Source organism: Botryllus schlosseri, chromosome 9 (assembly GCF_051294905.1).
Source record: "Botryllus schlosseri isolate E-star chromosome 9, Bs_hap1, whole genome shotgun sequence".
Taxonomy (NCBI): Eukaryota; Metazoa; Chordata; class Ascidiacea; order Stolidobranchia; family Styelidae; genus Botryllus; species Botryllus schlosseri.
The window spans coordinates 22644517-22672197 of NC_137244.1; the positions used below are offsets into that span (position 1 = coordinate 22644517).

At 41.4% G+C, this 27681-nt stretch overlaps 2 protein-coding genes across 6 annotated transcripts; both read left to right on the top strand.

The window, feature by feature from the left end:
* The first annotated feature begins 116 nt into the window (after positions 1-116).
* Positions 117-2084, top strand: LOC145445993 (ruvB-like 2). Its single transcript, XM_080324176.1, has one exon. The coding sequence runs from the start codon at positions 240-242 to the stop codon at positions 1635-1637; it is 1398 nt and encodes a 465-aa protein (XP_080180302.1). The 5' UTR covers positions 117-239; the 3' UTR covers positions 1638-2084.
* Positions 2061-27681, top strand: LOC145445971 (rap guanine nucleotide exchange factor 1-like). 5 transcript variants are annotated; one of them, XM_080324137.1, is made up of 24 exons: positions 2061-2192; positions 2252-2395; positions 3718-3818; positions 9030-9214; positions 9308-9432; positions 9494-9596; positions 10466-10628; positions 11948-12125; positions 13041-13215; positions 13487-13561; positions 14956-15030; positions 16158-16294; positions 17073-17233; positions 17955-18098; positions 18162-18246; positions 18799-19077; positions 19793-19976; positions 21448-21633; positions 22627-22711; positions 23200-23373; positions 23912-24111; positions 24264-24395; positions 25107-25242; positions 25306-27681. In XM_080324137.1, exons 1-24 carry the CDS (start codon positions 2168-2170, stop codon positions 25378-25380), a joined length of 3327 nt encoding a protein of 1108 aa, XP_080180263.1. In that variant the 5' UTR covers positions 2061-2167; the 3' UTR covers positions 25381-27681. The 5 variants fall into 5 exon arrangements, with proteins under 5 accessions (XP_080180263.1, XP_080180264.1, XP_080180266.1 ...); XM_080324138.1 differs by lacking the exon at positions 13487-13561; XM_080324139.1 differs by lacking the exons at positions 2061-2192; positions 2252-2395 and adding an exon at positions 3239-3401.

Sequence of the window (27681 nt, forward strand, 5' to 3'; positions counted from 1 at the left end):
TGAGTAATAATTAATAACAAACTGAACTGAACTGTTTCGAAGGTCGAACTGTCGGGTATTTTATGTTTTCGCACAAAAGAAATCCCGATTCCCGTCTATTTCTAGGTTACGCATGATTGCATCTACTCGAACTGTCGTTGCTGTTCGGTCCAGACGTAACGGCTTTCGGTTGAATTACATTGAGATTTGTTATACCACGTTTTGGTAGTATATCGGGCAGAATTCGATCGAGCGATACTATGGCTACGTCAACCAAGGTTCAGGAAGTACGCGAGGTAACAAGAATCGAAAGAATCGGTGCTCATTCGCATATTCGCGGCCTCGGATTAAACGATGATCTGGAAGCCAAGAACGTATCGCAAGGTATGGTCGGCCAATTGGCTGCCAGGAGAGCTGCCGGCGTTATCTTGCAGATGATCAAAGAAGGTAAAATCGCAGGACGCGCTGTTCTGATTGCTGGATTACCAGGTACAGGTAAAACAGCGATCGCAATGGGAATGGCACAAGCTCTCGGGAAAGATACACCCTTCACTGCTATCGCAGGCAGTGAAATTTTCTCATTAGAGATGAGCAAAACAGAAGCTTTGACGCAAGCTTTCCGAAAATCAATTGGCGTACGGATAAAAGAGGAAACGGAGATGATTGAAGGGGAAGTGGTTGAGGTTAGTGTGGAACGTCCAGCCACTGGTACTGGTGCTAAAATCGGAAAGTTAACCTTAAAAACAACTGACATGGAAACAATTTACGATCTGGGGCAGAAGATGATTGAACAGTTGAATAAGGAAAAGGTTCAAGCCGGTGACATCATCACTATCGATAAAGCAAGTGGTAAGATCACTAAGCTTGGACGGTCATTCACCCGTGCACGGGACTACGATGCTCTCGACGCTAACACTAGATTTGTACAATGCCCGGAAGGAGAACTCCAAAAACGTAAAGAAGTGGTTCACACTGTTTCTTTACATGAAATCGATGTGATCAACAGCCGCACACAAGGATTTTTAGCTTTGTTCTCTGGTGACACCGGTGAAATAAAATCTGAAGTCCGCGAACAGATTAACGCAAAAGTTGCCGAATGGCGTGAGGAAGGCAAAGCCGAGATCATCCCGGGAGTTCTTTTCATCGACGAAGTCCACATGCTCGATATCGAATGTTTCTCTTACTTGAATCGCGCTCTCGAAAGCGACATGTCGCCGATATTCATCATGGCTACAAACCGTGGAATCACTAGAATTCGTGGAACGAATTACAAAAGCCCGCATGGAATTCCGATTGATCTACTGGACAGACTTTTGATAATATCCACATCCCCGTACACGGAGAAAGAAACAAAACAAATTCTCCAAATCAGATGCGAGGAAGAAGATGTCGAGATGGAAGAGAATGCATTAACCGTGTTAACTAAAATTGGAATGGAGACATCACTTAGATACGCAATCCAGCTGATCACCGCTTCCAATTTAGTCAGTAGGAAACGTAAGGGTACAGAAGTCTCCGTCAATGACATCAAGAGAGTCTACTCTCTTTTCATAGACGAGTCTCGTTCCACGACGTTCTTGCGTGAATTTCAGCAAGAGTTTATGTTCAATGAGATGTCCGAGGCGGCCGGCGATGCGCCCGCTATGGAAACAGCATGATATATGAAAAATAGTACGAATCTTTTCCAATGATACATCTTAAGTACTATGATGCGACCAAATCCTCCTTAGATTAGTGAAACGTACAGGCAAGACGGACAGATTAAATTTCTGGTGGCAAGAATTCATTCATGTTAATGACATTTTGTTTGATTTGATAACTGTACAGTATACAGTACTCAATTTTTCTTGCACAGTAGTTACTGGGATGTCGTAGCATTTCTAATGATCTATCCACATTAATGTCCATGTGTCTGTGTCGCATTGAGATTTTCAGTACAACGTTGCCTTTTATACAATTTAATGGTATGAAATTGCCTTACTTAATGACTGAACTTGCTGCTTGCATGAAACTGTGTTCGGGGACTCTCGCTTCCCTGTTTTGTACAACCACAATCCTGTTTGACTCACTGTTTTCTTAACCCCGCGGGCTTGCGTTGTTTTAGATTTTGTTAGATCGCTGTTTTGTGTGTTGCATAAGTTATTGGCTGTTCGTCAAAAGACATGGATTAATCGGATTTTCATGGAATATGTCTGAAGGAAAGGAGAAGCGGGGTGAAACTTTTTGAAGTTATTTTGATTCGATTGCACTTATCCAAAATGCCTGAATTTAGAAGCCGCTGGTGGTCAAGACACGACGCGGAGGGTAGCAAAGAAATTGAAAACCGCCAAGCAGAAATTAACCGAATCCTTCAGATCTGCCGCTTTAAAGGAGTTCTATAGAGAGAAATACAAGAACAACAGGCGAAATCACAAAAGTAGGATTTTTATTTGCTAGTGCATTTATTTATATGTACCAGCTTCATACATATATTAACACTCAGGTCGATCATGCAGGTTTTTGTGTGATGTGGTTATCCTTTGTGTGTGTGACTAAGAATGCGGTTCCTTGCAGTTTACAGCCAGGGATATTTTTGTTATTTATAGGTCATTGGTGAATTGACTAATTGTTATTCTGTTATATTGGATGTTGAAAAATATCCTAAGACAACGCCCCATAACATGTACTAATGTTGAAGAGTAGGATTTACTGACCTGTTTGCTGTCAGGTGTTAATTGTATTTGAATGAATCATGGAAACACAGCTTACCTTACCCGCAGCCGTGTTGATAGTTATTTTGCTAAATTTGTTGTATGTTATTTTTGCAAGTTGGTTGTAAGTGAACGGCCTATGCATTTTTGATGTGCAAAAATATCCTTGGTCTACTTGCAAAGCCTTCTATGCAGTCGTATTTGATTAGCTCAGCAGCCAACTTGACCATAACCTTATTCGTAAGAATGCTTGGTAAGGTTTAGGCTCAAATACAGTTCCCAATTTTGGCAAAAGTAGTCAATGGGTCAACAAGCGACATGCCGGCATCTGTTGTGATTGTGAATTTATGATTGTATTCTGTTGTCGGGATTTTGATTACTCAGAAACTATCATGTTAGGAACACGCTGTGTCTCAAAAGATATTCTATCATTGCTCAAACTGTAACTATCATTCTGTTTATATATTTCACCACCTACCTGGTTCCTTTGCTTATGCATTGGCATACTCAGCAACATCTGACTGTGACACATGCTTTAGTCACTTGGATATAATTCTATATAAATAGTATTATCCGTGGTAAAATATCTGACAGGTTGGTATGTGGTTGTCAGGCTAACCTTGCTGTGGAGCTGATACATTTTAATGTTGTAAATCGCTATGAAAGATAAGGAGCGAGGCAAAATCCTATATCTGGTGAAGAAACAGTTCCAGACGTCACAAGCTAGCGAAAGTATGTTGTCAACTCTGGTTGCAGTTATGAGAATTTGTCATCAGGTCTGTGTGACAAAACACAGGAACAGAGTCTGTGGTTTTAAAGAAAGTTTGTTTGTGATTGTGCTTCAAATTGTATCTCAATTGACAATCCTGTGTTTTTAATATTTGTGTTATGCTGAAACGGTTTTTGTTGTTTGTATGATACCTATGTTATGAAATGTCGAGTGCTAATCAAGGGAGATAATTCTGACTTGAATGTGAATTAAAAATAGCGTCCTGAAAATTTGAGCTGCAAAACGTGCTGGGTATTGAAAAATCCGTTTATTTGATAGGTTTGGACCGGAAATCGGGTCCTAGAAGACGACACAGTCCGGCTGCCAGCAGTTTAGAAGATCTATTCCGGCATTCGACGAATGAAAATGGTGATGCAAAGGTGCGTGACAGCTTGAAGATATCTTGCTGGATTTTGTTTTATATCAAGTAATTTTAAATGTTTTCAATTGTGTATTCAGTATTATCTAACATTTGCATTGAGTCAACTTTAAAAACTGTGAAATAGTAATCAGTTCTGAACTTGTTCATCAAAGTTTAATCGATTGCATCATTGTGACCCTGTTCAATTCTTTACTGAAATTCTTGACTCTGCATAATCGAAAGGGCAGCAAACATTGGAGTCATAATGTCATGTCTAGGTTTTGTTGACTGTAGGTCTTGTCATATGTGGTGTATTTTTCAGAAGCAAAACCTTGTGTAATATACCCGAAAGTATATTTTACCATTCCTGCCATCGATTTGGTGATCCCATAACAAACTCACGTGTTGGGGTATTTGGCGGGCATTCTTGAAATTGTTCACATACCATGCACGGATACCTGATATTTTATGATGGGTAAAAGGGTACTTTAACTCATTGGCCAGTAATGTATGGCTGAGGCATTGTGTTTGTTCATGGTCTAGAGCAGAAGTGTGTGTGTGTTGACTGAGGTGTTTGCGCGTTTGGCAATATAATAAGCACAGTGTAAGACTAAGAGGTGTTGGTGAAATCTTTCACAAGAAATGATGTTCGTGTGAAAGAATGATACTGAGCGTGGACAGTTGAATAGAGTTGGTTTGAGTAAAGAATTTTTATCAATCTTGACAGATGGTGACTGTACCTGGTCAGTCCTGCACTGCTCCCTGAGATGTATTCTAAGGTTTGGCAAAGGAACATGAATGAGTGACTAAGTTCGCAACACTTGTCTAGGTATCTTCTGATTTGATATCGAAATATAATTGCTTCTTAATTAGATACCGTAAGTATTATAACGAAGTAACTAAACACCTGCTATTGTATGTAATGGGAAGCAAAAAGAAACTATCTCGTCACCAATCGATGCCGAATACAAACAAAAAGGTACATTGATAGGGTTGAATATTTGCTTTTGTTTATAAAGTCTATTAGTTCAGGTTTTTCAAGGTTTGTAGTCGATGAAGTGAGCTGGTCACAATTATGCAATGTTTAATTTATTGAGCCATTGACCATGCGCTTCGCCAAGAGGTTAGTTTACTGTTGCCTGAAAAATAGAATAGATGATGCTATATTGCCACTGAGGCAAATGCTATGATTTATTGATGTGCCTCTCGCTGTTCAATATGTTCCGGACCTTCCCTCGAGATTCTCCATTGATTTTAAGAGCTCATGGAATTAGCAATTTCAACTCCACCTGTTCTGATCAATGGCTTTCAAACTACATCCTATTTTCTGCCTCAATACTTCCCGTTTTCGGTTGGCGTGTTCTTAACTGGGCGATCGTTCTGACGTAGATAGAGCAGTTTTCTCAAATTGTTCATGATTATTTATAGCACAAGCAAATCCCCTACCGAATTGCGACCAATCTTGACCAATCAAACTCTGAATAAGGTATATTAGGGAATGCGTCTTGGAGTGTTATGATTATTGATTATATCTCACAACTGAACTCTAATCCATCAGTCATTCAAGAGTCTTTTAATAGGATAGGCTATCTTGTAATTTGGTACCTTAGCCCTAATGTTTTCACACTTGTCACAAATTACATAAGTCATTATACATAGGAGCAAGAGCATTCAGCATACCTACTGTGCAATAGTATTCACAAACTATAAAAATATATGAAACACATCCACCATTCAGTATTTTGTTGAAATCTGACAAGGCTGCATTATGTCACCTCACTATTTCTGTGGTGTCTTGACGTGTGCTTGTAGCTGGTATCCAGTTTTGTCTCTGTTAATGACGTCAGCAGTACTCATTGATCGCTTGTTGATATCACAGATCTGTCAGCTATGTGTCTCCCATGATGGTATGTAGAGTATAGTAAATAATGTTTAAACAATACTGCTATCAGTTGTGCAGTACACATATACGATATCTACCACAGTGTGGCTGTTGTACACTATACCGAGCCAAATTTCCGTATCAACATATATGTTCATTGTTCATGTTCAATTGTACATCTGTATTTCTGCACACTTACGCAGTACTGCAGAAGACCCTTTCATCACGTAATTAAATATTTATAAGCATGGCTTACAAATGTCAATTTTAACAAGACAAAGTGACGCATGCCCACTTCTGCCTATAGCAGTTGCTGTGGGCAGATAAATTCAGTGTGTTGATGTTTTAGATTTAATGTATTTAATATCTGAACACTCTAACTTTGTTTTCGCCATTTATTCCATTACTGGATGTTTATATATCTTTGAAACCAAGTATGTTGTTGCCAGGTCTCAGTTGTATTCCTATTCCTGAGGGCTTTCAATGCTTTGCTGTCACTGACAATGATAGAGTAGTGATGCTGTGTTATCTTGTTGATTGATAAGTTGTGGGTTCAGACCCAGTGGTGTTGGTAAAATTGGTATTCATGGCTTCTGCACTAGGTGCTCCGTGATAGTGTTGAGAGGAAATGGTGGTACTGTCTCGATAAAGCTGCTGTTCTACACACCGCTATAGCTCAAGTACAGATATGAAAATGAACTCTCTTCCCACCTTCCTTCCTAGAACTTGGGATTGTGATATTATTGTGAACCATTTTGTAACCGTAGCATTATGGAACAATGCGTCGGTACGTGGAATATTTCTAGACTGTAAGCGTAGCATACACAAATATATGCCATTGTGCTAAAAAAAACATTGTGATCCACAGTTACATGTGCGTTATGCTTGGAATACTCTAAAATAGGGCCTTCTACTTTTTGTTACGTTGGGTATTTGCATACAGAATCGTCCTGACACCACATACCTTATGGTAATTGTCTAGATTCAACAACAATAATAGGCCATTGTCGGCATCCTTGAATATGTTGAATAAGACACAGGGTTCAGCATATGGTACTTTTCTTATGCAGATGAAGAAATAGGAACAAGGCAATAGCCGACTCTGTTGAAATAACATTACTGCTGTAGGGTAAATTCAATAGCATGGTAAACAAATGCATAGAACAATGATCCATTGAAACAAGGATGCTACATGTTTAATGATCGAGGATGTGTAAACTAAGTTTGTAATTGAATGTAAATAAGCCTGCATCAATTTCAACCAAATAATGTAAATTCACCTGTCAGCCCAATCCTATTAAGTCTAAGTTGATATTTGAGACAGTTTGAAACTTTATAGTAATATGAAAATGCTTATTTGTGTGTAAGTAATGTTTAATCTGTTTTCATTACACCTCAGTGATCCCATTAGTATGTATTGTCGGTTGAATTCCCATGGTCCTATTCCCTGCATTTGCATGGATTCAGTGGTAGACAGTTTCGTATTTGCAATTCTATTTATAGAATGCTTTTGTTTTGCAGTGCCTGTCTGCACTGCTAACTGTGTACACTGCTCACGCTTCAAAGATATTTGCTTCACGACACTCCGTTCTATTTTGAAGTTGTCTGTAATCTCTGATTCAGTGACTCAACTTTATGATTGTAGCTATGGGTTTGAGGTCATGATTTTGTAATAACCCGGATTTACAGTTCATTTGCTGTCACTGATATGAAAAGAAAACAAACTGTAAAGTAACAAGTAAAGAGTTTTGCGCAGCATAAAGGCTAGGGCCTTACTCCTTAATTGACGTAACAACAGTTACAGTTCGCAATTTGCACATGAATTGTATTTAATACGAACTTCGATTAAATATTGGAAGCAGTTGACTCAATATGATCTCTCGCCAGCTGCTGTAATTCTGACATTGGTATATAGTGTTCTAAGGGGGAATTTTCTTCACTTCTAGTTTGAATATATCGCTGACCATCTGGTCGACTCAGTCAAGTGAGTTTCTGTTATTATTGGGGCTGTGAATCAGAAAAAGACTTTGCACAATCATGCAAATACGGTCACTGAAGCGTGATCAGTACTGTTGTTTAAAATCTATTTGGAATCACTGCTAAATGCTCATCCCTAGTATTCAGTCGTGATATTCCGTAATATGTATGCCACCAATTATTATAATATTTCTCAAAACAACTATGCATCAACCAGTGACTTAGTGACATCCATATTAAAGGTGATAGACACACTGCTAATTGATAGGGACCAGTATGGAAAGTCGCAAATAATTTCTCCACACTACGGCAACGGCCAATACTGTAGATGACAGTGCTAACAAAGGCACAGGCTAATGAACCATCATAAAACACACCTGTACAGTACAATGCTTTGGGAGTGGTCTGTAGTTCAAAGGCTTTAGGACCGGGATGGTGGTATTAATTATATAAACGTTCGCCAGAATGGCTAACCTCGCCCAAGACTGTCCAATAGAGTCGGAATGCAATCTAAAAGCTTTCTGTATATGACATGTTTCTTTATCGCAATTGTAAGTGCAGTAGTGGGACTATGAAACAATTAAAGGCGCAATGAAATTGAAATAAAGGGTGGAGCAGTAATTACTTGTTTAACGTGTGTCAAAGTTGACAGAGATTGGTGAAAAAAAGTGTTTGAAAATTATCATATAATCTGAGCATTGGGTATGCTGATGTAATATAGTTTCATAATGTAAGTCACTTTCTCTTAGATATTGTCAGCTGTGTGTTTGATACAGAATAAATGTGGGGAACTCGAGCCCACTATTGACATTTATAACTGTTTTAAATTGTGTGACAATATAGTCCTACCCTGGCATCCAGTCACGTAGGGGTTATTAATATGATGTTGTAGTTATATTCAGTATTGTATCATTGTCTGTATGCAGTAGCTGTGTATCAATTCATGCCGTATGCAGCATATGTGTCACTGTAATAAATAGTGTGATATTTAGTCCTGCCCTTGAATCCATTCACGTACGGGTTATTAATGTGTCGTGCCTATATGCAGTATTATGTCATCACGCGTATGAAGTGGCTTTGTGTCAACGACTGCCGTCATATTTTTGCACGCTCTTGTCAGCTGTCTGCCTTTGCAATTGATGTTGTCCATTGATTTGTCTTAGCCTACGTCACGACAACAAAATTATTTCTATATTCCGAATATGGTTAACCCCATTGACTGATGTTCGTTCCTGATTTAAGTCGGTCGAAAAGCTTTGAGCGGAATAAATTTAGCTATATGAGTATATTGTTTGTTGCTATATTGATGTTCCGTACTTCTAAAAGCCTTTTGTCGTCGTTTGCGCACTCATGCTGCGATTTGATTTTCAGCAAGACAACGCCGAGCAAAAGCTCAAGGATTTGTGCAAGGAGGTGGACTTGTCGCTGTTATATTTCGATGCGATCGTCTGCAAAAACATAACAGAGCAGTACGCCGGGTCGGCGACCAAAATACTGGAAACGATAATGGGAATATTCGATCAATTGTCGCACGGAACATTCTCGCCAGAGCAGAGGTAACGCGTCGATTATTCATCTGTGGCGCAGAGGAAACGTTGTTTACCTGTCTCCGCACGCGTGCAGTTACTCATCGCGCCCTTACCTTCCAGCACCGTACTTATGTCGTGTCGCAGCAGGCTGGTCCAAAGCCTGGCGGAGCTTATTCATTGGTCGGACACGACCCTACTGCATACGAAGCAAGGCAGGGAAAAGACGCCGATTAAAGACACAATCGGTAGGTCTCATCGACATTACTTGATCGGGTGGTTTCTGTACGGGTATTCCTGTCGATTCAGACGCTGTAAAACACGCAGTAGGAGACTTAGTGGACGAGTCGATCAAGAAGATCCAAAGCCAAACGCACCAAAGCGCACCAGTGACACCCTATAAAGCATTGAAGTTAGTTATATGACTGATTGTAGACGGCATTACGTCACCTTTATATTTTTATTGTGTGATGAGCGCTACGTTGTTATATTATAAATGTGACGCTCGGATTTGTGATGTTTGTTACAAACGTACATTAACCAAGGTTTAATCAGTGTATTTTTCATCGAATTAGACTTGAATTAGCGGGATGGACTTGTGCGATCGCTTTGTTGTCGCGATTCAGGTGTACTGTAGCAGACTGCCTCTTACTTAGCCACCATATTGGCACCTACATCAGTTTCCTGTGTCGCTTTGTGAAATTTTCCGCATTGTCATAAAAGTCATATGGGCATGACAGCTGTGTTTTGTGTGTAGGGTTTGTTCGTTTTGAACGCGCTCAAGACCTAGTATTTTTAAATGATGCTGTCTATAACAGATCTAACATTGATGGAACGTGACTTGTGAATTTGAAAATAAGTTACCACTCGCAAGACTTAGAACTGTTTGTCGCCAAAGTCAGAGTGTTTATTTTGAGCTGGTTAACTTAGAAATGATTGCTTCACTGCGATCACTATTATGTCGAAATGTCTTGGTCGAAACACTCACTTGAATCTTGAAGCATTGTGTGACTCCTTTTATCATTCGCTGCATGCATTTCTAAGCGCGGTGACGTCAGTTTCTGCCGTGATTGTGATGTGCACTTCCTCATGTAGTGTAGCACTTTGAAGAATTAGCAACTGAACAGGTATAGGTGTATATATCTTTGCTATGTTGTGAGAATCCCAATACACAATTCTGAATTGACCTGCCATCATTTGTGCTAGTTTCTTTTCAAAATCATTGATCACGCATTGCAGTACTGTCCGTTTAGGCTTAAATTACGCTGTGAAACTTTGCAGGCCGCCGATTCCAGGAAATGATATCGTCGCTACCGACGGCACCGGCATACCGCCAAAACCACCCTTACCTATAGAGAAAACGCCGCCGCTACCGCCGAAATCAAGAAATTCGTCAGGCTCCAAACCTGTCGGCATCGTTCCTCCTTTCAACATCAACATAGACGTAAGTTTTCTTGAATGCTTCAATAACCCTGTCAGGTTTTGTGATGGCTGCACCAAATGGATGTTAATCTGATTGTTATGATTGGTTTTCTAAGGGTACGAGCATTTCATCAGGGACATTTCAATATAAACTTCACATTTGCAGACTGCAGTATAATAGCTTCAGCATCACTGTTTCTTAATGGAATTGCTCCCTGCTTTCGCCTTTAATGAACTTGACAGATGAGTTCAAGTCAAGGGATAGTTATGCAATGTTTGTACACCATCTCTCATGATTTCAAATTAGTTTGAATGCGCTTCGAACACGTATTGATCCGGGCAATCGATTGGTATTAAAATATCTTGAGAAATTGGTCACCACTTTGCCAAATCCTTAATCTCGTTCATCCGCTGCATGCGTTGAATCATGTGGTGGGAATTACGTTATTTCTAATTTGTCCAAATGAGAGTTTGAATCAGTGCGTTTGTTTGCGAAATGGTTGATGAATGCAGGGATCTAAAGTTGGTGTGATGGCCAGGTGTGTTGTGTGCCACAATTGAGTCGTGTAAAAGCAGAGTATTTGAAGCTTTCCGTCGACATCCAATGTGCCCAAATACCCTTGTACCTGTTTGCCGTGACTTTTGTACCGTGACTAACCTATGGAACGTCTTTCGCACATCAGTTGGATTTATGTCTTTCATACCTGTGTCCGAGGGAAATTTTGCGAAACGACAAATTCAAGATTCTGTCTACCGTACCAGACCAAAGACTATACCTATGCTAAATGCGACTGACCTCAACAAAGAGGCAGAAACTATGAATCATGACATAGTCTATGTCATGTTTGAAATCGTTAAATATGTGCATTGAATGACAACAAATGCATTGTCGTAGACCTGTTGAATGTGATGTACTGTCGTCTGTGATTATAAGTGCCACTGCGATTGTGGCTTCGTGGGAACATTGGCACATTGGAAAATTTTTAATGGATAATTCACTTTTTGCTAAAAAAATTCGAAACGACAGATTTCGTATCGTCCGGAAAAGCCGTTTCTTCTTTCATTTATGTGCCTTGACTTTGTCAAAACCCACCAGATTTTGCCAACTGAGAGAGTTCATGTATATTCTAAGAATAGTAGCCTACGTTGAATCTATGCCGTATGTTTTCCTCGATTATTCGAATTATTTATGCCAGTGGCGTCATATTTGGTGGTACGGCTGTTGGTGTACAAAGTCCTTTCCAAATCCCTACTAGCTGCCACCGACCACCACCGACGGCTGTCAGCTGAAAATATTTGGGTTTAGTTAGTTCAATATGAATGTCTGCGGTTTCTTTGCAGCATTTACAGACCAACAAGATTTTCGGAGTGCAAGGTCTGACCAAGTCGGAGGAGTCGTTACTCGATCAAAATTATAAATTTCAATTCGAGCCCACTCGAAGGCAGGGGTCGCTATCGAGAACGGAAGCGGACCGGTCGAGCATATGCTCGAGCAACTTCGGTTCCGAGCATGCATTCGGTGAGTATCTTCTGGCCTTCACTGTACTCGTACCGCTACTTTGTTCATTTGCAATCAACGTTCCTGGCGTCGGACGCTTGTCCATGAATTAGCGAAATGAAACATCAAATTTTGAACTGATTTAGAAATTTGAAGCATATTTTTCTGCATCCTTCTGTAATGAGTTAATGGTCTACTTTCGACTTGGCGTGGTCGCGATGCTGCAATTGCTATAGCCCACGGCTCATTCAGGACCGTTATATGCGAAATGTAAACGATTGTTTAGAAAATTAGTAAATTTAGACAGTGCGGTATAGCGACAATTGGTAGTGTGGCTAGCTAACAGCAAAGTTCTCTCGACAGAGACCGAACAATCAAAATAAAGTTGGGATTTCACCTCGTACAAACTTCAACATAAACGTGTAACGTAAGAAATGCAGTAGCAAATTTGTCATCAAATCGACCTTTGTAACGATGCAAACTCATTACGAAACTACAATTTACTTCACAAAATTCCGGCGTGAAAAGTAAGGAGTGTATCCCAAAAAAGTCGAGCGAAAGTAGAAACGGCAAAAAATCTTCACCGATCGAGCAGCTAATTCAAGTATTCATGTCGTAAATTTCTACTGAAGCCAAGTAGTGATTTCAAAGAAGTGAAAAGTTCATTATTACAGGCTTAGTTTTGCATAAAGTAGCGAACGCTGTTTAGTGGAATTAGATGTAGCCGTAGAACCGTCTCTGTGGGCAAAGAGCTCAGTTTGGTTGTTCCCAACCCGAAAGCACTTTCTAATTCACAATATCTCAAAAGCGTAAAGAACAGGGCAACAAGTTCTTCCCAAAAATTAACAAGCAGAATGGTAATCCAAACCAAACCAATAGTGAATTTTATTCCAAACTGTGATCGGTTGTTCAAGTTTCTATGCTTTTCGGTTTCAGACGATAATAACTCTGAAGCCATGCTCGAGGCCGAGAGAATCATCAAACGTTCGCTGCCGCGAAACAGAAACAGCGCAGCCGATGACGATGAGTATACCCGGTTAAGAACCGACGGCACGGGCAACGGCTACAAGTCACGGCCTCTCTCGGACACCAACGTTTTTTTACCTTTAAGGTCAGCCTAATTATCAGCGTGCAGTTTGAATTGTGTTACGTTCTGCTACGATGGTTATAATTAAAAAGATTGTGCATTGCTAATTCCGTCATCTCGTGTGGCTCGCTACTTTGCCGGTGTTTGCGCCGTGTAATTGTGTTCCGCACAGCTCGAAACGAATATTCACGCTTTTAATTTGTCATACGCATGTCGTGTGTTGCGATGGAGTTAGCCCCGTGCGTCTTTTTGCATGATTTCACGCCGCGTTCATTGCGCAATTGCGAAATCTCAGATTTAATACGGAAGAAGGCGGCAGCGACATTGTGGGATCTACGGAGAGCTGGTCGTCGTTACTTCAAGGCAAACGGTTGGTATTGCTGTGCTGTGTAGTCTATGATAGAACTAGTTCGGGTGGCTACATTTGCACGATTGATGCGGATTATGATGTATACCGGTGTTGCACAGTTTGTGCCACACACGGACATCTCAGTAATGCTATTCGTCACATTAGACAAATTAATCGAATTTGTGAAATGTTTCTATGTTCCAATTTTAATTCTAATCATATCTCTGGTTTTTTATAAAACTCTACACGAGAATGCTGTAGTATGAAACGGCAGTTCTCAATGCTTGTTAGAATGAAATTGTCATAATGATCTGACATGACATTAACTTGATATATGTTGCATTTCTTTTTAATTCGTAATTAAAATTTATTCCAACTGGTAGATGTGAACGTGCGGGGCTTCAAAAATTTGAATTTCTTTGAAAAAATGGAAAATAGATTAAAAATATTACTGTAAACACTATACAATTGTTAAGTTGTCTAAAACGGTGGTTCTCAAACTTTTCAACAAAATTCACGAAACGGTCCCTTGGCAAATTTCTAACTGATTTGTGCTCGTTGGATTTTACGGTGTCAATGTGACAGGTGCAGCTGATTTTTTAAACACCAAAATACTCCTTATGTTGACTAACGATATAATTTGGGCCGCCTTCGAGTTTGGTTTGAAAATTTTTATATTGCAAAGATTTGTGTTTTTTGGATCATGCGAATGTTTTGGAACTTGCATTGTGGTCGTAACAAATTGTCTCGCGGACCCCAAAAGGTCCGCGGATCCCAGTTTGAGAACGACTGGTCTAAATAAACTAGGCTTAACAATTTTTTTACTTCCAACCGATGAATGCTAAGTGAATGCAGTTAAAATCTTTGGATTCGCAAAAATAGCCTGGACGGTGGGTAATCCCTGAATTATTAATGAAAAAGACAAATATCATCACTTACACTGGTTGGAATTGCGTCAAATTTGTTTTGCATCGTTTTTGTAGTCCACGCGGCAATTTCTTAGAATTAACAGTAAAAATTGAAAAAAAATGTGCTTATTTTATAATAAGTGGAAAATTTTCATAATCTACCAGTTGGAACTGTTTTTTTAGACAACCTAATAATTCAATCAATGAATCCTGCTTAATATTCCTCTTAATGTCAGCAAGTACAGTAGTGAAGTGTACCTAAATATGTTCTGTACCTACATATTTGTGGTCACGACATTTGATCATTCAGTGGACTTAGTGGGGCTCATTATCATCAACGCTGTAAATAATTTTATATTCATCGCATGCTCCGAAGCCTGATTCCATGCTTTAATTTGATATCTTATGGCATCCGTTATGATTTTGCATTGCTTTATGTTGTCGTCGACAGACATAAAGCTCATTCTCTTCATTTCATTTGAACACGATGTTCTCTTCCTGGTCTAGCTCTTCCGTAAGTGCGACCGAACTGGACGAATTGCCCGATTCAGAGCTGCCTCCAGCGCTGCCTGCGAAGCAAAGGTAACACGGTTTACATTGAGTCTCTCTCATATGTACAACTCGCCGGTTTGCTGCAGCGACTTCCGACTTGAACAATTTGTAATCTATAATTTTTGCCGCCAAACAGGGATGGGCAGTCGGGTTCCACTGGGCCGGGCACAAAACTCTGACGGACAGTTCAAATTGCTTCAAATTATGGACGGACTTGCATATTTCGATCCAGTGGGGCTATATCCTCAGTTTGATCAACGACGCACTGTGCCAGTTGGCCCTGATCTGTCCCGGATCCCCTTGTGACCATATTGTACAAAGTTTTGGTTACAACTAGGTCTGGGCAAAATCGAGTACTTGAGGGATTCGAGTATCACTCATTATGGCATCACAATAGAATGTTCTATGCCAAAGTTCAATTATGTACCTTTTATACCACCACAAAGAATACAATGCCTGTTATCCGTCGCATTAAAGATACTTTGGTATTTTTTCTGCCATACCGATTTGATTGCACTTCTTGACAACGTTGTGGGATAATCGTGACTTCGGAAATGTACTATGTCTCGTATGCTTCGACGCGGCCAATCAATGTTTCAAGGCATCCTTAGTGGAAAATGGTATCAAAACTATAATTCTCGTTAGTAAATTAACTTTTAGTGGAGAGAAGCGTCTTTTACTACTCGAATCGAATCATTAAAATTAATACTTAATTCAGATTTGAGTATTCGAATCATTATGCCCAGCCCTAGTTACAACTACCTGATCTTGTGTAATACAGAGCTTCGAGGGCTGTTATTATGGCCATTTCCATGAACATCTGTACTTAGAGATATGACTTGATTTCGGTGCAAAGGTTGATAACATTATTCTTGCCTAGCTTGTCGATATATCTGACGGGCAATGGTAAATTGCACTTTCCACATACAGCTGGCATATGTTTTTCGCATCCAAGACATGCAGACACTATAGTCACACTTTTCCAATGACGAATGATTTTCAGCCAGCGATTTTGCTGCGATATAAGGCTCGTTTTGCATGGCGTTTGCATCTTTTTGTTTGATGTCCGGTATTCGTGTGATGCCTGAGGTGTGACTTTGTGGTAAAGTGTCCTCGCAGTTTTTATTGAGTAGGCTGTCATGCCGTTTCGTTTTCAGAACATCAGCCTCCGGGAAGCATTTAAGCGGAGTGAGCCATATCAGCATGGCGAGTCTGGAATCGGGGGAAATGACGTCCAGCTCGCAAGACGATGATGAAGAGCAGCCCCCGCCACTGCCGTTGAAACAAAAGACAAGTACGCTTTTGTAGTAGTGATATTTGTGCACTCAAACGGGTATTGTGTGAATCCCGTAATGTGACCTACTCCGAGAAAGATGTGGATCGAAAATTAAATTAGGGACTGCTAAAAACTCTTTTTCAAAATTCGAGAAGCTGAGATAACTAAAAAAGAAAAGGTCATAACTTTTACCCTTGTCATATGGTTTGAAACAGGGGTTCCAAACTTTTTTAGCGTGGACCCCAGGGTTGTAACCAAGTCGCAAGGCTCCGAGTCACAAGTCAATCTCACTTTCATAGTTTTGACTCGAGTCAAGTTGAGTCATTTTCAGTTCGCCACCGAGTCAAGTCGAGGGTCGAGTCCGAGTGATGATATTATGACTCGAGTCCGCGTCCAAGTCATTGTGTTGACTGCTCAGTTTCCAGTTAAAGTCTTGTTAAACCTACTTTTTACGACCCTGTTTGGTGATATCGAATGGTTCGCCTTTATATTGTACTAATTTTCCTCACTTGAGCAGTTTCTGGTTGCATTTTTAAGCACTCAGTACCAATAGACGAAATCCCAATAGTGTGGTTGCTCTACTATACTTTGAAATTACAATGGAATGTTGGTCTTGACCGTCTGAGTCTCGAGTCGTATGACTTGGTTCGAGTCCAAGTCGAGTCAATACACAGATTGACTCGAGTCATTTCCGTAATTTGAGAAAACGACTCGAGTCAAGTCGAGTCATCAGAAAATCGTGACTCGAGTTGAGTCATAGAACCCCCTCCGCTAACAGCAAACCTTGCCGTTCCAGTTCAAGCGTACATGCAGTTCTTCTCCGACTCCCAGCCTCCGCCCATGGCCGAGATTTCGCGACAAATCGCGCAGCGCTACATCCCCGTCAACGGGACGTACGAAGTCACCCCACAGCACGGACCCATGAAGGCCAGCTACCAGATGCCGTTCGATAATCAGGTAGGAATCGGGCGTGCACGGACGGGATCGCTTGCTTTTTCCACTTTTTTGTGAAGTTTAAAGTAGTTTTGGCCTTGGGACATGCCCTAGTCACTATTCCGGAAGAAATAGTAACGACATCTGGGCAAAAGAGCACCTACTTATTACGTATCTGAATGCCTTCGCAAAAATTCTATCTATTTTTATCGTGATTTTGAAAAAATCTTCCAATTGGCTATTGAAAGTTTGCGACCCTTGTGAAACTCGAGTACGGTACTTTTCATACCTTCAATAACCTTTAACATATCTTGGAATTCGACGTTTCTACTTGTAATTGAGCAAAAATTTAGTTTACTAACTATAGATGGGAGGTAAATCGCGGTTAGCGTGAATTTTTTTTCAGTTTAATGCAGTTTCGCGACCCCCCCGTTTGAGAAGTACTAGACAGAGGTGGTCAAAGTAGTCACCGTCGCTACTCAAGTAGAAGTAGAAGTAACGCCGAAATTTCTACTCAAGTAGAAGTGGTGGTTGACAAGTAAGTGAGTAAGTAGATATTATACGCCTATTTTAGCCTAAAAACTGAAAACTGTCAAGTAGAAGTAGAAGTAGTCTAAAATCAAAACTACTTGATAAGTAGTGCGAGCATGCAAAATCTACTTCAAGTACTTCGTTACTGACCACCTCTGGTACTAGAGTAGCAACAGTGACTAGCTTGACGCCCTCCGACTTTTGCCTTCTACAGTCAACGTATAGCGGTGGCTCGCTGGACCGCAGGCGGGGCTCGCTTACATCGTTATCTTCCGTCATGTCGGACGTATCGACCGCTTCTCTACCCATGTCTGTGCAGACGCCGCCTGCTTTACCGCCCAAGATGAGGAGAAACACGGTATGCGGTATTTTTTATCGTTGTTTATTAGGCTTACTGTTCTATTGTTGTATGTATGTGCAGAATGAAAGCCTGTCGCCCGGGTTATCCGCGTCCACGGAACAGTTACCGCCGGAACTACCTGAGAAAGCGGAGAAGACGGAGAAAGGTAACGATTTTTTTACGCTAAACAGGCAAGGTGTAGTTTTCCGAGGAGTTTTTTTAAATATTCTTAAGATCACAAACAGACACAGCCCATCCCTCCGACAAGTCATTTTTATAGTTTTGACTCGAGTCAAGTCGAGTCATTTTCAATTCACCACCGAGTCAATTCCGAGTCCAAGTCGGCTAGAAGAGGGTTTAGTCCGAGTAATTTTGTTCACTGTTCAGTTTTTAGTCCAGAATGGCTTGCATTCATAATATAGTCGTTTTCCTCAGTGTGACAGTTTCTCACCCTATTTTCCAAGTATCAGAAATCCAAAAATGTGGTAGCTTTACAATTCTTCGAAGTTACAATGAAAGGTCTGTCTTGGCCGTCCTAGTCTTGAGTCATATGACTTGGTTCGAGTCATGCACAATGACTCGAGTACAAGTCGAGTCAATACAAAAATTGATTCAGACTCGAGTCGTCATTCTACGCATTTGAAAAAATGACTCAAGTCGAGTCGCCTAAGAATCGTGACTCAAGTCGAGTCATTACAACCCTGCTCCCTCTTCACAGAACCGCCCCTCCCCGTAAAAATCCGACCGATGCTGCTGCCCGACAAGATCAACACGGGGAAGCTCAAGGCGTCGTCGGAATCGCGCCGGAGCGCCCGTGAAAAGGAGAGAGAACTGGACCGCGACCCGTCTGAAATCTCAGACCCTGGCGATCTCATCGACAGGACCGACGTCTTGGATTGGATCGCCTTCAAGAAATCGGGCAAGGACGAAGTGAAGGAGGTCAAGGCCGGTTGCGCAGAGGCTCTGATCGTATACGCGGCGGAGGCTAATAAGAAAAGTAAGAGAGAGATTGTTTTCGCGTGTGGACGATCACAAAGAGTTTTTGATAAAAAAAATTAATAAAATCTGGGATTCCTGTGTGTGTGGCGGAATGGTGGGAGTGGTTCGGCTAAAATCGAACTGAAATGAAATGAGAATAATTGTTAAAAAGTACTTGTTTCATCAATTTTCACTGGCTACCACGTGAAAATCATTTGGTTGCCCGAAAAAAGTGGTAGAAAATATTGGATTTTTTGAAATAACTTTTTTTTTCAAACTTCACGGGCTAGTGGCTACCGCGTGAAATTGTTAGGCTGTCTAAAAACGAGGCATAACAATTTTTTCTCAATTCCGACCGTTAGAAATGAATTCGTTTGAGTGGAAAATTTTGGATTTGAAAATAATAGTATTTTAGATGAGAAATTCTATCGTTTAACTATGCCGAAAAATGGGGGTTAATTTTAAGGTTTGGGCTTCATTTATTGGGTTGACAAGTTACACGTTGAAGTGTCAATTAAGGTTTGTGGTTAGGGATAAGGTTTAATTTTGGTGTTATGGTTCGTTTTGAGGGTTATCATGGGTTTGTCGGGTTCGGTTTACGATTACGGTTAGGGTGAGAGTTGATTTTATGGGGTTATAGAACGCTGGACTGTAAAAATACTATTCCGCTCGATTTTTAATGTATAATTGGCTTTGGGAATTTGACATTGACAACCCTTGTTTTCTGCGTTCAGATCTGTTGTACTACGAAGCCTTTCTGACAACCTATCGAACTTTCCTGACTCCTATGGAGCTGCTCGAAAAACTGTTGCACAGATACAAAAAGTTTGGCAAGGACTCGGCGGACGACAAGCGCGATCATCAGCGCGCCAGCAGAAATGCTTTCTTTTTGTTACTACGCGTCGTGGACGAACTCAGGTGCGTCCCTTTTACCCATCGCTAATAGTAAGTGTTGATAATTTTCAAGTGAACAAAATATATGCCTACCCTACGGCCTACAGTCTACACACCAAGAGTTATATTTTATACTGTTTTCGACCGCAAAGTCTCGAAACCTTGGTTAGTCGCGTCTCATGGAAAATCGTGTTACATAAGGCTATGAATGTTCATGGCAGGGCTTTGGAGCAGCCGTAAATTTAAACTGCTCCGGCTCCGGAGCTCTCTTTTATCATACATTAGCTCCGGCTCCAGCTCCGGAGCTGCATCATTACCACTGCTCCGGCTCCAGCTCCGGCTCCGGCTCTGAAATTATCGAATGGGCATGTCTATATCATAGGGGCCAACCCGCGGGTCAAATGTGGCCCGCGAGAGGGTTTTGCGTGACCCGCGAGGTAATTTCCTATTATCTCAGATTGTGAACTTGCAATGCCAACCAAAAATTACAATTCTGGCTGTGACCCTTGGGATGTTGATGACCGAAATATCAGTTCCGACGCATTGGCAGAACCAGGGTCCAGTCACATTTTCAGTAAATCGTCGTACATTACAATAAACTAAAATAGTAGCGAAATTTTTCTTCACGCTTCGCATGTTTAATTGCCCACGCTTTCTTGCTTGGTAGCCGACCCCCTACTGAAAATGAAAAAAAAACGCCTAATTAACCCGATTCAGTCTAACTGTATTCGCAATTACGGGAGAAAGTCTTTTCGCGTTTGCGCTGTCATAAAGATCGTCGACGGTGAAATGTAAGCGCAACATGATTGTGATTATCGGATACCTTCGATATCGATGTGACCAGACGCCGAATAGTCGTGTCCTTGCAAACTGAGCCTAGCGGGCGGTATACAATAAACCCGCAATACTCAAGTAATATTATTATTGACATAGTTCATTAATGAACTTACAAAATTTTTCCCGCTTGGCGCAGCTAGTGGACTGTACACTCGTTCGTCAATTGCATGTGCCATTTAGCCGAAAAGGTTGGCAATTCCTGGTCTATATGGATCATTAATCTACCCATATGTTAGTTATCTATAGTAATCTAGAGTCTGTCAGCCATCAGAAACATCCGATGTAGCAACGAAGACATATAGGTGCCATCGTGCCGGTTTGTGAACTCATACTGAATACTTGTCAATTGCTGACAACATCGTAATTGCACTAGAAGGCACTTTACTCTATGCCATTGCTGTGCACAGCATTAAAATTCAGGCCTGCTGTTCAATTATGATAAATCAGCAGATGTGGTTGTTGCATATATATAATGGCATCTTATGAAATAGGTCGGAGCCGGAGCTACTCCTCAAATAACGGGCTCCAGCTCCGGCTCCGGCTCCAGCTCCGGTGAAAATGCGCGGCTCCGGGCTCCGGCTCCGGCTCCAAAGCCCTGGTTCATGGAACGATATATCTGCCGAGTAGTAATCAATTACGATGCCGTTCTGCATTGCAGCCTTGTGGATATTCGCGACGACGTGCTGAACATCCTCATGGAGCTGGTTTTTCAATTGCTGTGCGACGGAAATCTGACGCTGGCCAAGCTACTGCGAACGAAAGTGCTGGCGAAACATCAGCACAGGATGTCTAACATTGCCGACACGATTCTGGCTCCGCTGGCTTCGTTGTCGATATCTTCAAAGTAAGTGCTGTTGGTTGGTTTCATAATCACGAGTAGGGCTTGTCGCAATTCTATTCGAGCACTCAAACCTGAATCGAGTATTAATCGGTTTGAGTGGTGAAAGACTGAAATTATATGTTCCTTTCCGCTGAGACTGATATTTTATCAACGAGAATTGGAGTTTTGCGGCTTTTTTTCACCTTGGTCCTTCGTATTACAGTATCCAAGACACATGTAGCACAAAGCTATAGTCATTAGTGTAAATGACATATGGTGTAGAAGTGGTGTATATGACATATGGTGTAGAAGTGGCATTATTTTTCGTTGCACAACGGTACATACACTACAGGTCGGGGGTTCCCAGACTCTATATGGTCGTGACCCCAAATTTCGATTTGAAAATGTTACTTGACCCTACTTCTAAATTTGGCGTGCCGGTTACTGAAAAATATGTTCAGCACCTTCTTCCAAACCTGCTCGCTGCGTGTGTGAAGCTAGCGACTTTGTGTGCAGTAATAGCAATTATGAACTCGTCAACCTCCTTCCTCGGATTCAGAAACTCAACCAACACCATAGCAAGGTTTATAGGTCTTTTCGAAGGATTTCTATCTATATATTCAATCAAAATATAGCCAAGCACTGGACAACGTGAAAAACATGTAACGATCTATAAGTAAAGTGTGTATGTATTATAATGTTAACACAAACGTACCCTGGAAGAAAAAATTGCTGTCTTATTGCTCCCAACACTATATGCGGGCCCAAGAGAATAGGCAAACGACACCATTGAGTCTTGACCCTAGTTTGGGAGCCCCTGGGTGGTTTTCATCGTTTATGAATATCCGTGCAATGCTTTGTCTCTCTTTCAATCCACCGAACTGCGCTGTCGCATTAGGAAACGGCTGGGCTTCCAATATGAAGTCTCGCAGTGCCCCCCGCCCCCCCCCCCCCCCGTTATTGTCGCAGGTTTGCTTTTCATTATCGCTTGCGTCAATATCTTTTGCTCGATTACAGGGTCATGACTGTGCTGGATTTCAATAGCGAAAAAATTGCCGAGCAAATGACGCTGCTGGATTTGGAGCTGTTTCAGAAAATCGAGGTTGGTGTATGTATTCTCTGTCTTACGCTGCGTCGGTTTCGTATCTTTCCCAGTTAGCTGTGAATTCGGCTTTAGAAATGCTATAACTTACAACATTATTATTGTGAAAGCAAGGCATCAATATTGTATTGATAAATTTGAAAATGATTGGTTCACTGAATAGCAGTCAGTGTGAAATGTGACTTACGGCCCTTGGTTAATTTGGCATGTTGGCACTCGGTGAATTTGAGATTTGAAATATAATAACTATAATTATTATGAAAGCGATGTGTCAATATTGTAATAATGAATTCAAAAATGAGTGTTCGCTGGTCTGAGTATGAGCGTGAATTGTGATGTACGGCACTTCGTGAATTCAACACCTGGTGTGTAGATTAGGATTAAGTCGTAGTTCGGGAAGGATAGCTTTAGGAATGGGGGCCGCCAAGTGGTGAATACACTTATTTTGGACTTAACTTAGTAAACCCTTTCCGTCGTCCTTGCCGCAGATTCCCGAAGTCCTGCAGTGGGCCAAGGAGCAATCCGAAGAGCTCTCGCCTCACCTCACCGCGTTCACGGACCATTTCAACAAGATGTCCTTTTGGACGCGTACCGTCATCTTGAAGAACGACAAGCCGCAGGAGCGAGAAAAGCTGCTGAACAAGTTCATCAGGATAATGAGGGTACGGCGAGTTCTCCGGTCTAGCTACGTAACGCGGCATAGCGAAGGGTTTTATGTTGTTATTCTCGTGTAATGCGACTCTGGAAGATTATTTCATACCTAGCTATGAATTCATTCTTTTGACGCACAACGGTGGCCTGTTTTCTATACTCGCATACGCTGGAAATATTTTGTATATTCTTTGTTGAATCAGTCGCAAATCCGAATTTCAGCGTATATTGTTCTAGAACGGTTGTTAAACTTTGCTAACATGGCAAACCCTTTAATGCTTTCGGGGACCCTAACTGTGTAACACTTGTTATCGATATACATCACCGCAAGCAAGAGGTACCATGGAACTCTTACTGGCTGTTCGTTTCTTGGGAGTTGATCATCTTACTATACATTGCATGGGCATTGATTGGTCTACGTTAACGATTGCTTAATCAGACTCCGTAATTAACTGAAGGCACAAAATTGCGTCTTCATTTTAATTCGTGAGAATGTTTGTATGTTAGATTGCAAATTCGGCCGGGTCTAAATTGCGACTCTCTTCCCAGCACTTACGGCGGCTCAACAATTTCAACTCCTACCTGGCCATCTTATCGGCGTTGGATTCGGCGCCGCTGCGGCGTCTGGAATGGCAGAAACAGACGACGGACGGTCTGCGCGAATACTGCCAGCTTATCGACAGCTCCAGCTCCTTCAGAACCTACAGGGAAGCGCTGGCCCTGGCGCCGCTGCCGTGCATACCGTATCTGTGAGTTTTTAGCAGATATGGTCGAAGTAATCAGTCAGTCGCACGATCATTGATCATTTAGTATATTTTTTGCGTTTTAAAACGCCGCACGATTGCTATATAACGACTTTGGTTTTGAGTCGCGACTCTAACGCCCTTTTCTTTCTTGCCAGAGGCCTGATTCTTCAAGATCTAACGTTCATCCATCTCGGCAATCAGGACGAGCTTCATCCCGGCGTGATAAATTTCGGCAAGAGGTGGCAGCAGTTTGCGATACTCGACAGCATGCGACGGTTCAAGCAGAGGTACGTTTTTCAAATTTCGGAAAGGTCCAGAAGTAGCCGGCACGGGGGCGCAAATTAGTTATCGTCGGTACTTGGGTAGAAGTAGAAATATTGTGTTGAATTAAAGTAAAAGTATTGATTTCCAAGTAACTGAACAAGCAAGTGTTCTAGGCCTGTTTTTTTTCTAGAAAACTGAAGTAGAAGTGGTTTTTGAGTAAGTGAAAAAGTTAGTATTCCATTACTAGTTTTACCTAAACTCGCCTGTAAGGTGTGGAAGCGAGAGTGATTTCCAAGCGAGTTAAAAAGTCACTATTCCATGGCTGGTTTTGCCTATAAAACTTACAACTGTGAAGTTGCAGTATTGCAACATAAGCACTAGGGTAACCGGTGCAAGTAGCCTATTTGGATATCTGGAAAGGTAAAAGTACTTTGGTATCTATTCAGCAGAGTCCGTGATACAGGCAGACTTGGACAACTAGATAATTGTAGTTGGCTAGTTTGGCTGAATTATTGGGAAATGCCCGTAAATCTAATCTAATTTCTGTTTTTCCTGAAAATGCCGCAGGAGAAGCTTGCTATAATTGTGATAATTGTGTACCGAAATTACTTTTCACTTAACCGAAACTTGAAATTTAGTAGTTTTGCCAAGAAAACTGTCAAGTAGAAGTGCAAGTATTATAGTGCCGTTGCGAAGCGTTTTGATTTATTTGATGAGGAATGTGTCTTTTCCAGCTGCTACCAGTTCGAAAAAGACCAAAACATGGTGGACATGTTCGACAACTTCAACAGCTACCTGGCGGAGGACGCGTTGTGGGAGCTGTCCTTGAAGATTAAGCCGCGCCAACGGCGCCCGCGCAGGCCGCCCGCGGTAATGTCGCTTACGCGAGCTCATTTCGGGTTTTTCCCCGATTTAACCGCGACTGTTTTACAGAGCAACACGGGCAGCCGTCCGCCGTCGACCGCCACGACGGATTCGGGCGCGACGCAAGACTCTGGAACCGCTTGAGATTGTCGGTCGGCAGTTCTGGCCAGGTCGAATGACTCGCGGTCGCGTCAGTATGGACACTGTAACGCGTGGTTGTTGAGACGGAACTGATCGCGGCAGACGCGCTCCGTCAGACATTTGCGTACTGTATTATGTTTTTTCGCGACTGGGGCCCGGGCCGAGTGATTTGATTCTGAATCGGGTGTCAGGGTCCGAGTGTCACTCGTTATGACTTCGTAAAAGTGTGCACGATGTGGAAAGCCCGTATTTGCACTCTTTACGCAGCTACAAAGGAAGTATTGCCAGTTATACTCGATGTTAAAGTTAATCGGGCCTTTTTTTTTCAACCAGTTCATTGCTGCGGGTTGATCACAACTTCAAACGGAATGTCGCCTCCGTGGCTATGGGCTTTGGTTAAGGCTCCCACGGCCGGAAGAAAATATCAAAACTATAACTTTAGTTAATAATATAACTCTCGCGCGAAGCAGAGTTGAACAACCTAGAAAATTGCCACCTTATCCGAATTAGATTTGAATTGGAATTATCGACTTCGCAAAAAATTTTGAAATTGAGAAAGAAATACAAGGAAAACCAAGTTTATTTCACATCAACTCAGTGTTAAATCTCATAAGGATGAGAATGGAAAAATTACCGTTCAGTGTTCACCAATCTGCGCTCGTTTCGAACTGCACAGTCCTCCCGTTACATTTTCAGAAAAACTATAAATTTGATTGAAATTAAATTATCGGCATTTTGATTTAATTAGTCCAATTAGGCAGTTGGAATTATCTAGTTGTCCAAGTCTTGTGTGAATAGTGTAGTTCGTGTTCAATACTTGGAAAAATCATCACTCTCGACTTGAACTAGTGCGATTAACACTCTATTCGGAATCGAGTACTCAATCACAGCGCCCGGCCCTGCTCGCGACACACTGCCGCACACTACTTTTATCTGACAATACTATCGAAGGTGTACGACTGTACGCGCGCCCCGGGCCTTCCGAATACACACGCACACACGAATGAAATCACTTCTTCACGAACATAGTATTCTTTAACTGATATTGCCGCACGCATTCTCTCCGTTGGAGTGCGGTCGTTCTTTTGCGCTTGCGACTTGTTTGTCGATTGTTGTTGTTGTTGTTTATACGGCAGTATTCTGTGCGATCTCGTCCTAATCGTGTTTACATTGCAATATGCGCATTAGGCTCGTTCGAAAGTAACTTTTTTCTTCAAATTTTACTGGCTGTACGATGAAATTGTGGGTTCGGCTCAATTTCAACCTGTACCAGTTGGAAATTTCTCATTTATCAAAGTAGATTATTTTTTCATATTTTGCGGGCGACCCCATGAAATTGTCAAGTTGGCCCAAAAAGACGATGCATATCAAAAATCTCTCATTCCAAGCGATGCAAGCGAAGTTATTGATGTTTAAAATTTGTATTAGAAATAATAGTATTTACGGATTACGATGGGTAGTGATATAATTAATAATTTAAAAAAAATTCAAGTCCAAAATTTTGTACTTCAATAACTGCTGGTTGGAATTGAGCCAAATTTGTTATCCATCGTTTCTTCAGATAACGCACTGCTAGAAGTGTAATTTGAAAATAAAATTTCTATTTCTTTTTGTTAAATTAAAAGTTTTTCTAACAATACTAGCTTCTGCACGTTCAAATTGAGCCAAATTTCGCGTGCAGCGTTTTTTAGCCAACCTGAAAATGTTGTAGGACGGCCAGTGAAATTTCAAGAAAAAATCTATTTTTAAACAACCCTAATGCACACCATGGGCGGCTGCCGTGGTTGGGTTTTGTTTCGTTTTGTTGTAAACATCGGCGTGTGTTAGAAGCTCGCTTTTTCACCATCATGATCTCGATAATTTCTATCTCTTTCATCCCTCCGGGTTACTTAATCAGGAACGAAATTTCTTCTTCATTTTGCCGTGATTTCCCAGGTTGGCTTGGTCCGCTTGGGAAGTTCGGCCGGTCATATTTTTATATTTCTGAACTTTGTCAGCTACAAGCTCGCCTGGAAGTGTAATGAAATCAGCTTCTGAGATTTGGTGTCGGTTGAAGCAATGAAAGCGTTTTACTTTGTCAAATTGAGGGCCGGTCCTCTTGTCCTCTTTGATCTTCCTGCCTCGTTTTTCTGCCATACCATGCGGCATATATTGCACTGTAAAATGTAGAGGGCATTTTTGTTTTCGTGCGTTGCGTTTGAGTGGCGAGCATGACGACGTTGCGTTGTTTCGTTTTACTATCAGTCTGAGACTCTACGTTGAGGCTTTGTTGTTGAACATGATATCATCGTGGGCTATTGTTAA

Excerpts from the sequence above, each read along its gene's own strand:
- LOC145445993 (XM_080324176.1), top strand. The coding sequence starts at position 240 with ATGGCTACGTCAACCAAGGTTCAGGAAGTACGCGAGGTAACAAGAATC.
- LOC145445971 (XM_080324137.1), top strand. The coding sequence starts at position 2,168 with ATGTCTGAAGGAAAGGAGAAGCGGG. Across the intron at positions 13,216-13,486 it reads AACGTTTTTTTACCTTTAAG|ATTTAATACGGAAGAAGGCG; the intron begins GTCAGCCTAATT and ends GCGAAATCTCAG. Across the intron at positions 17,234-17,954 it reads AGATGCCGTTCGATAATCAG|TCAACGTATAGCGGTGGCTC; the intron begins GTAGGAATCGGG and ends TGCCTTCTACAG.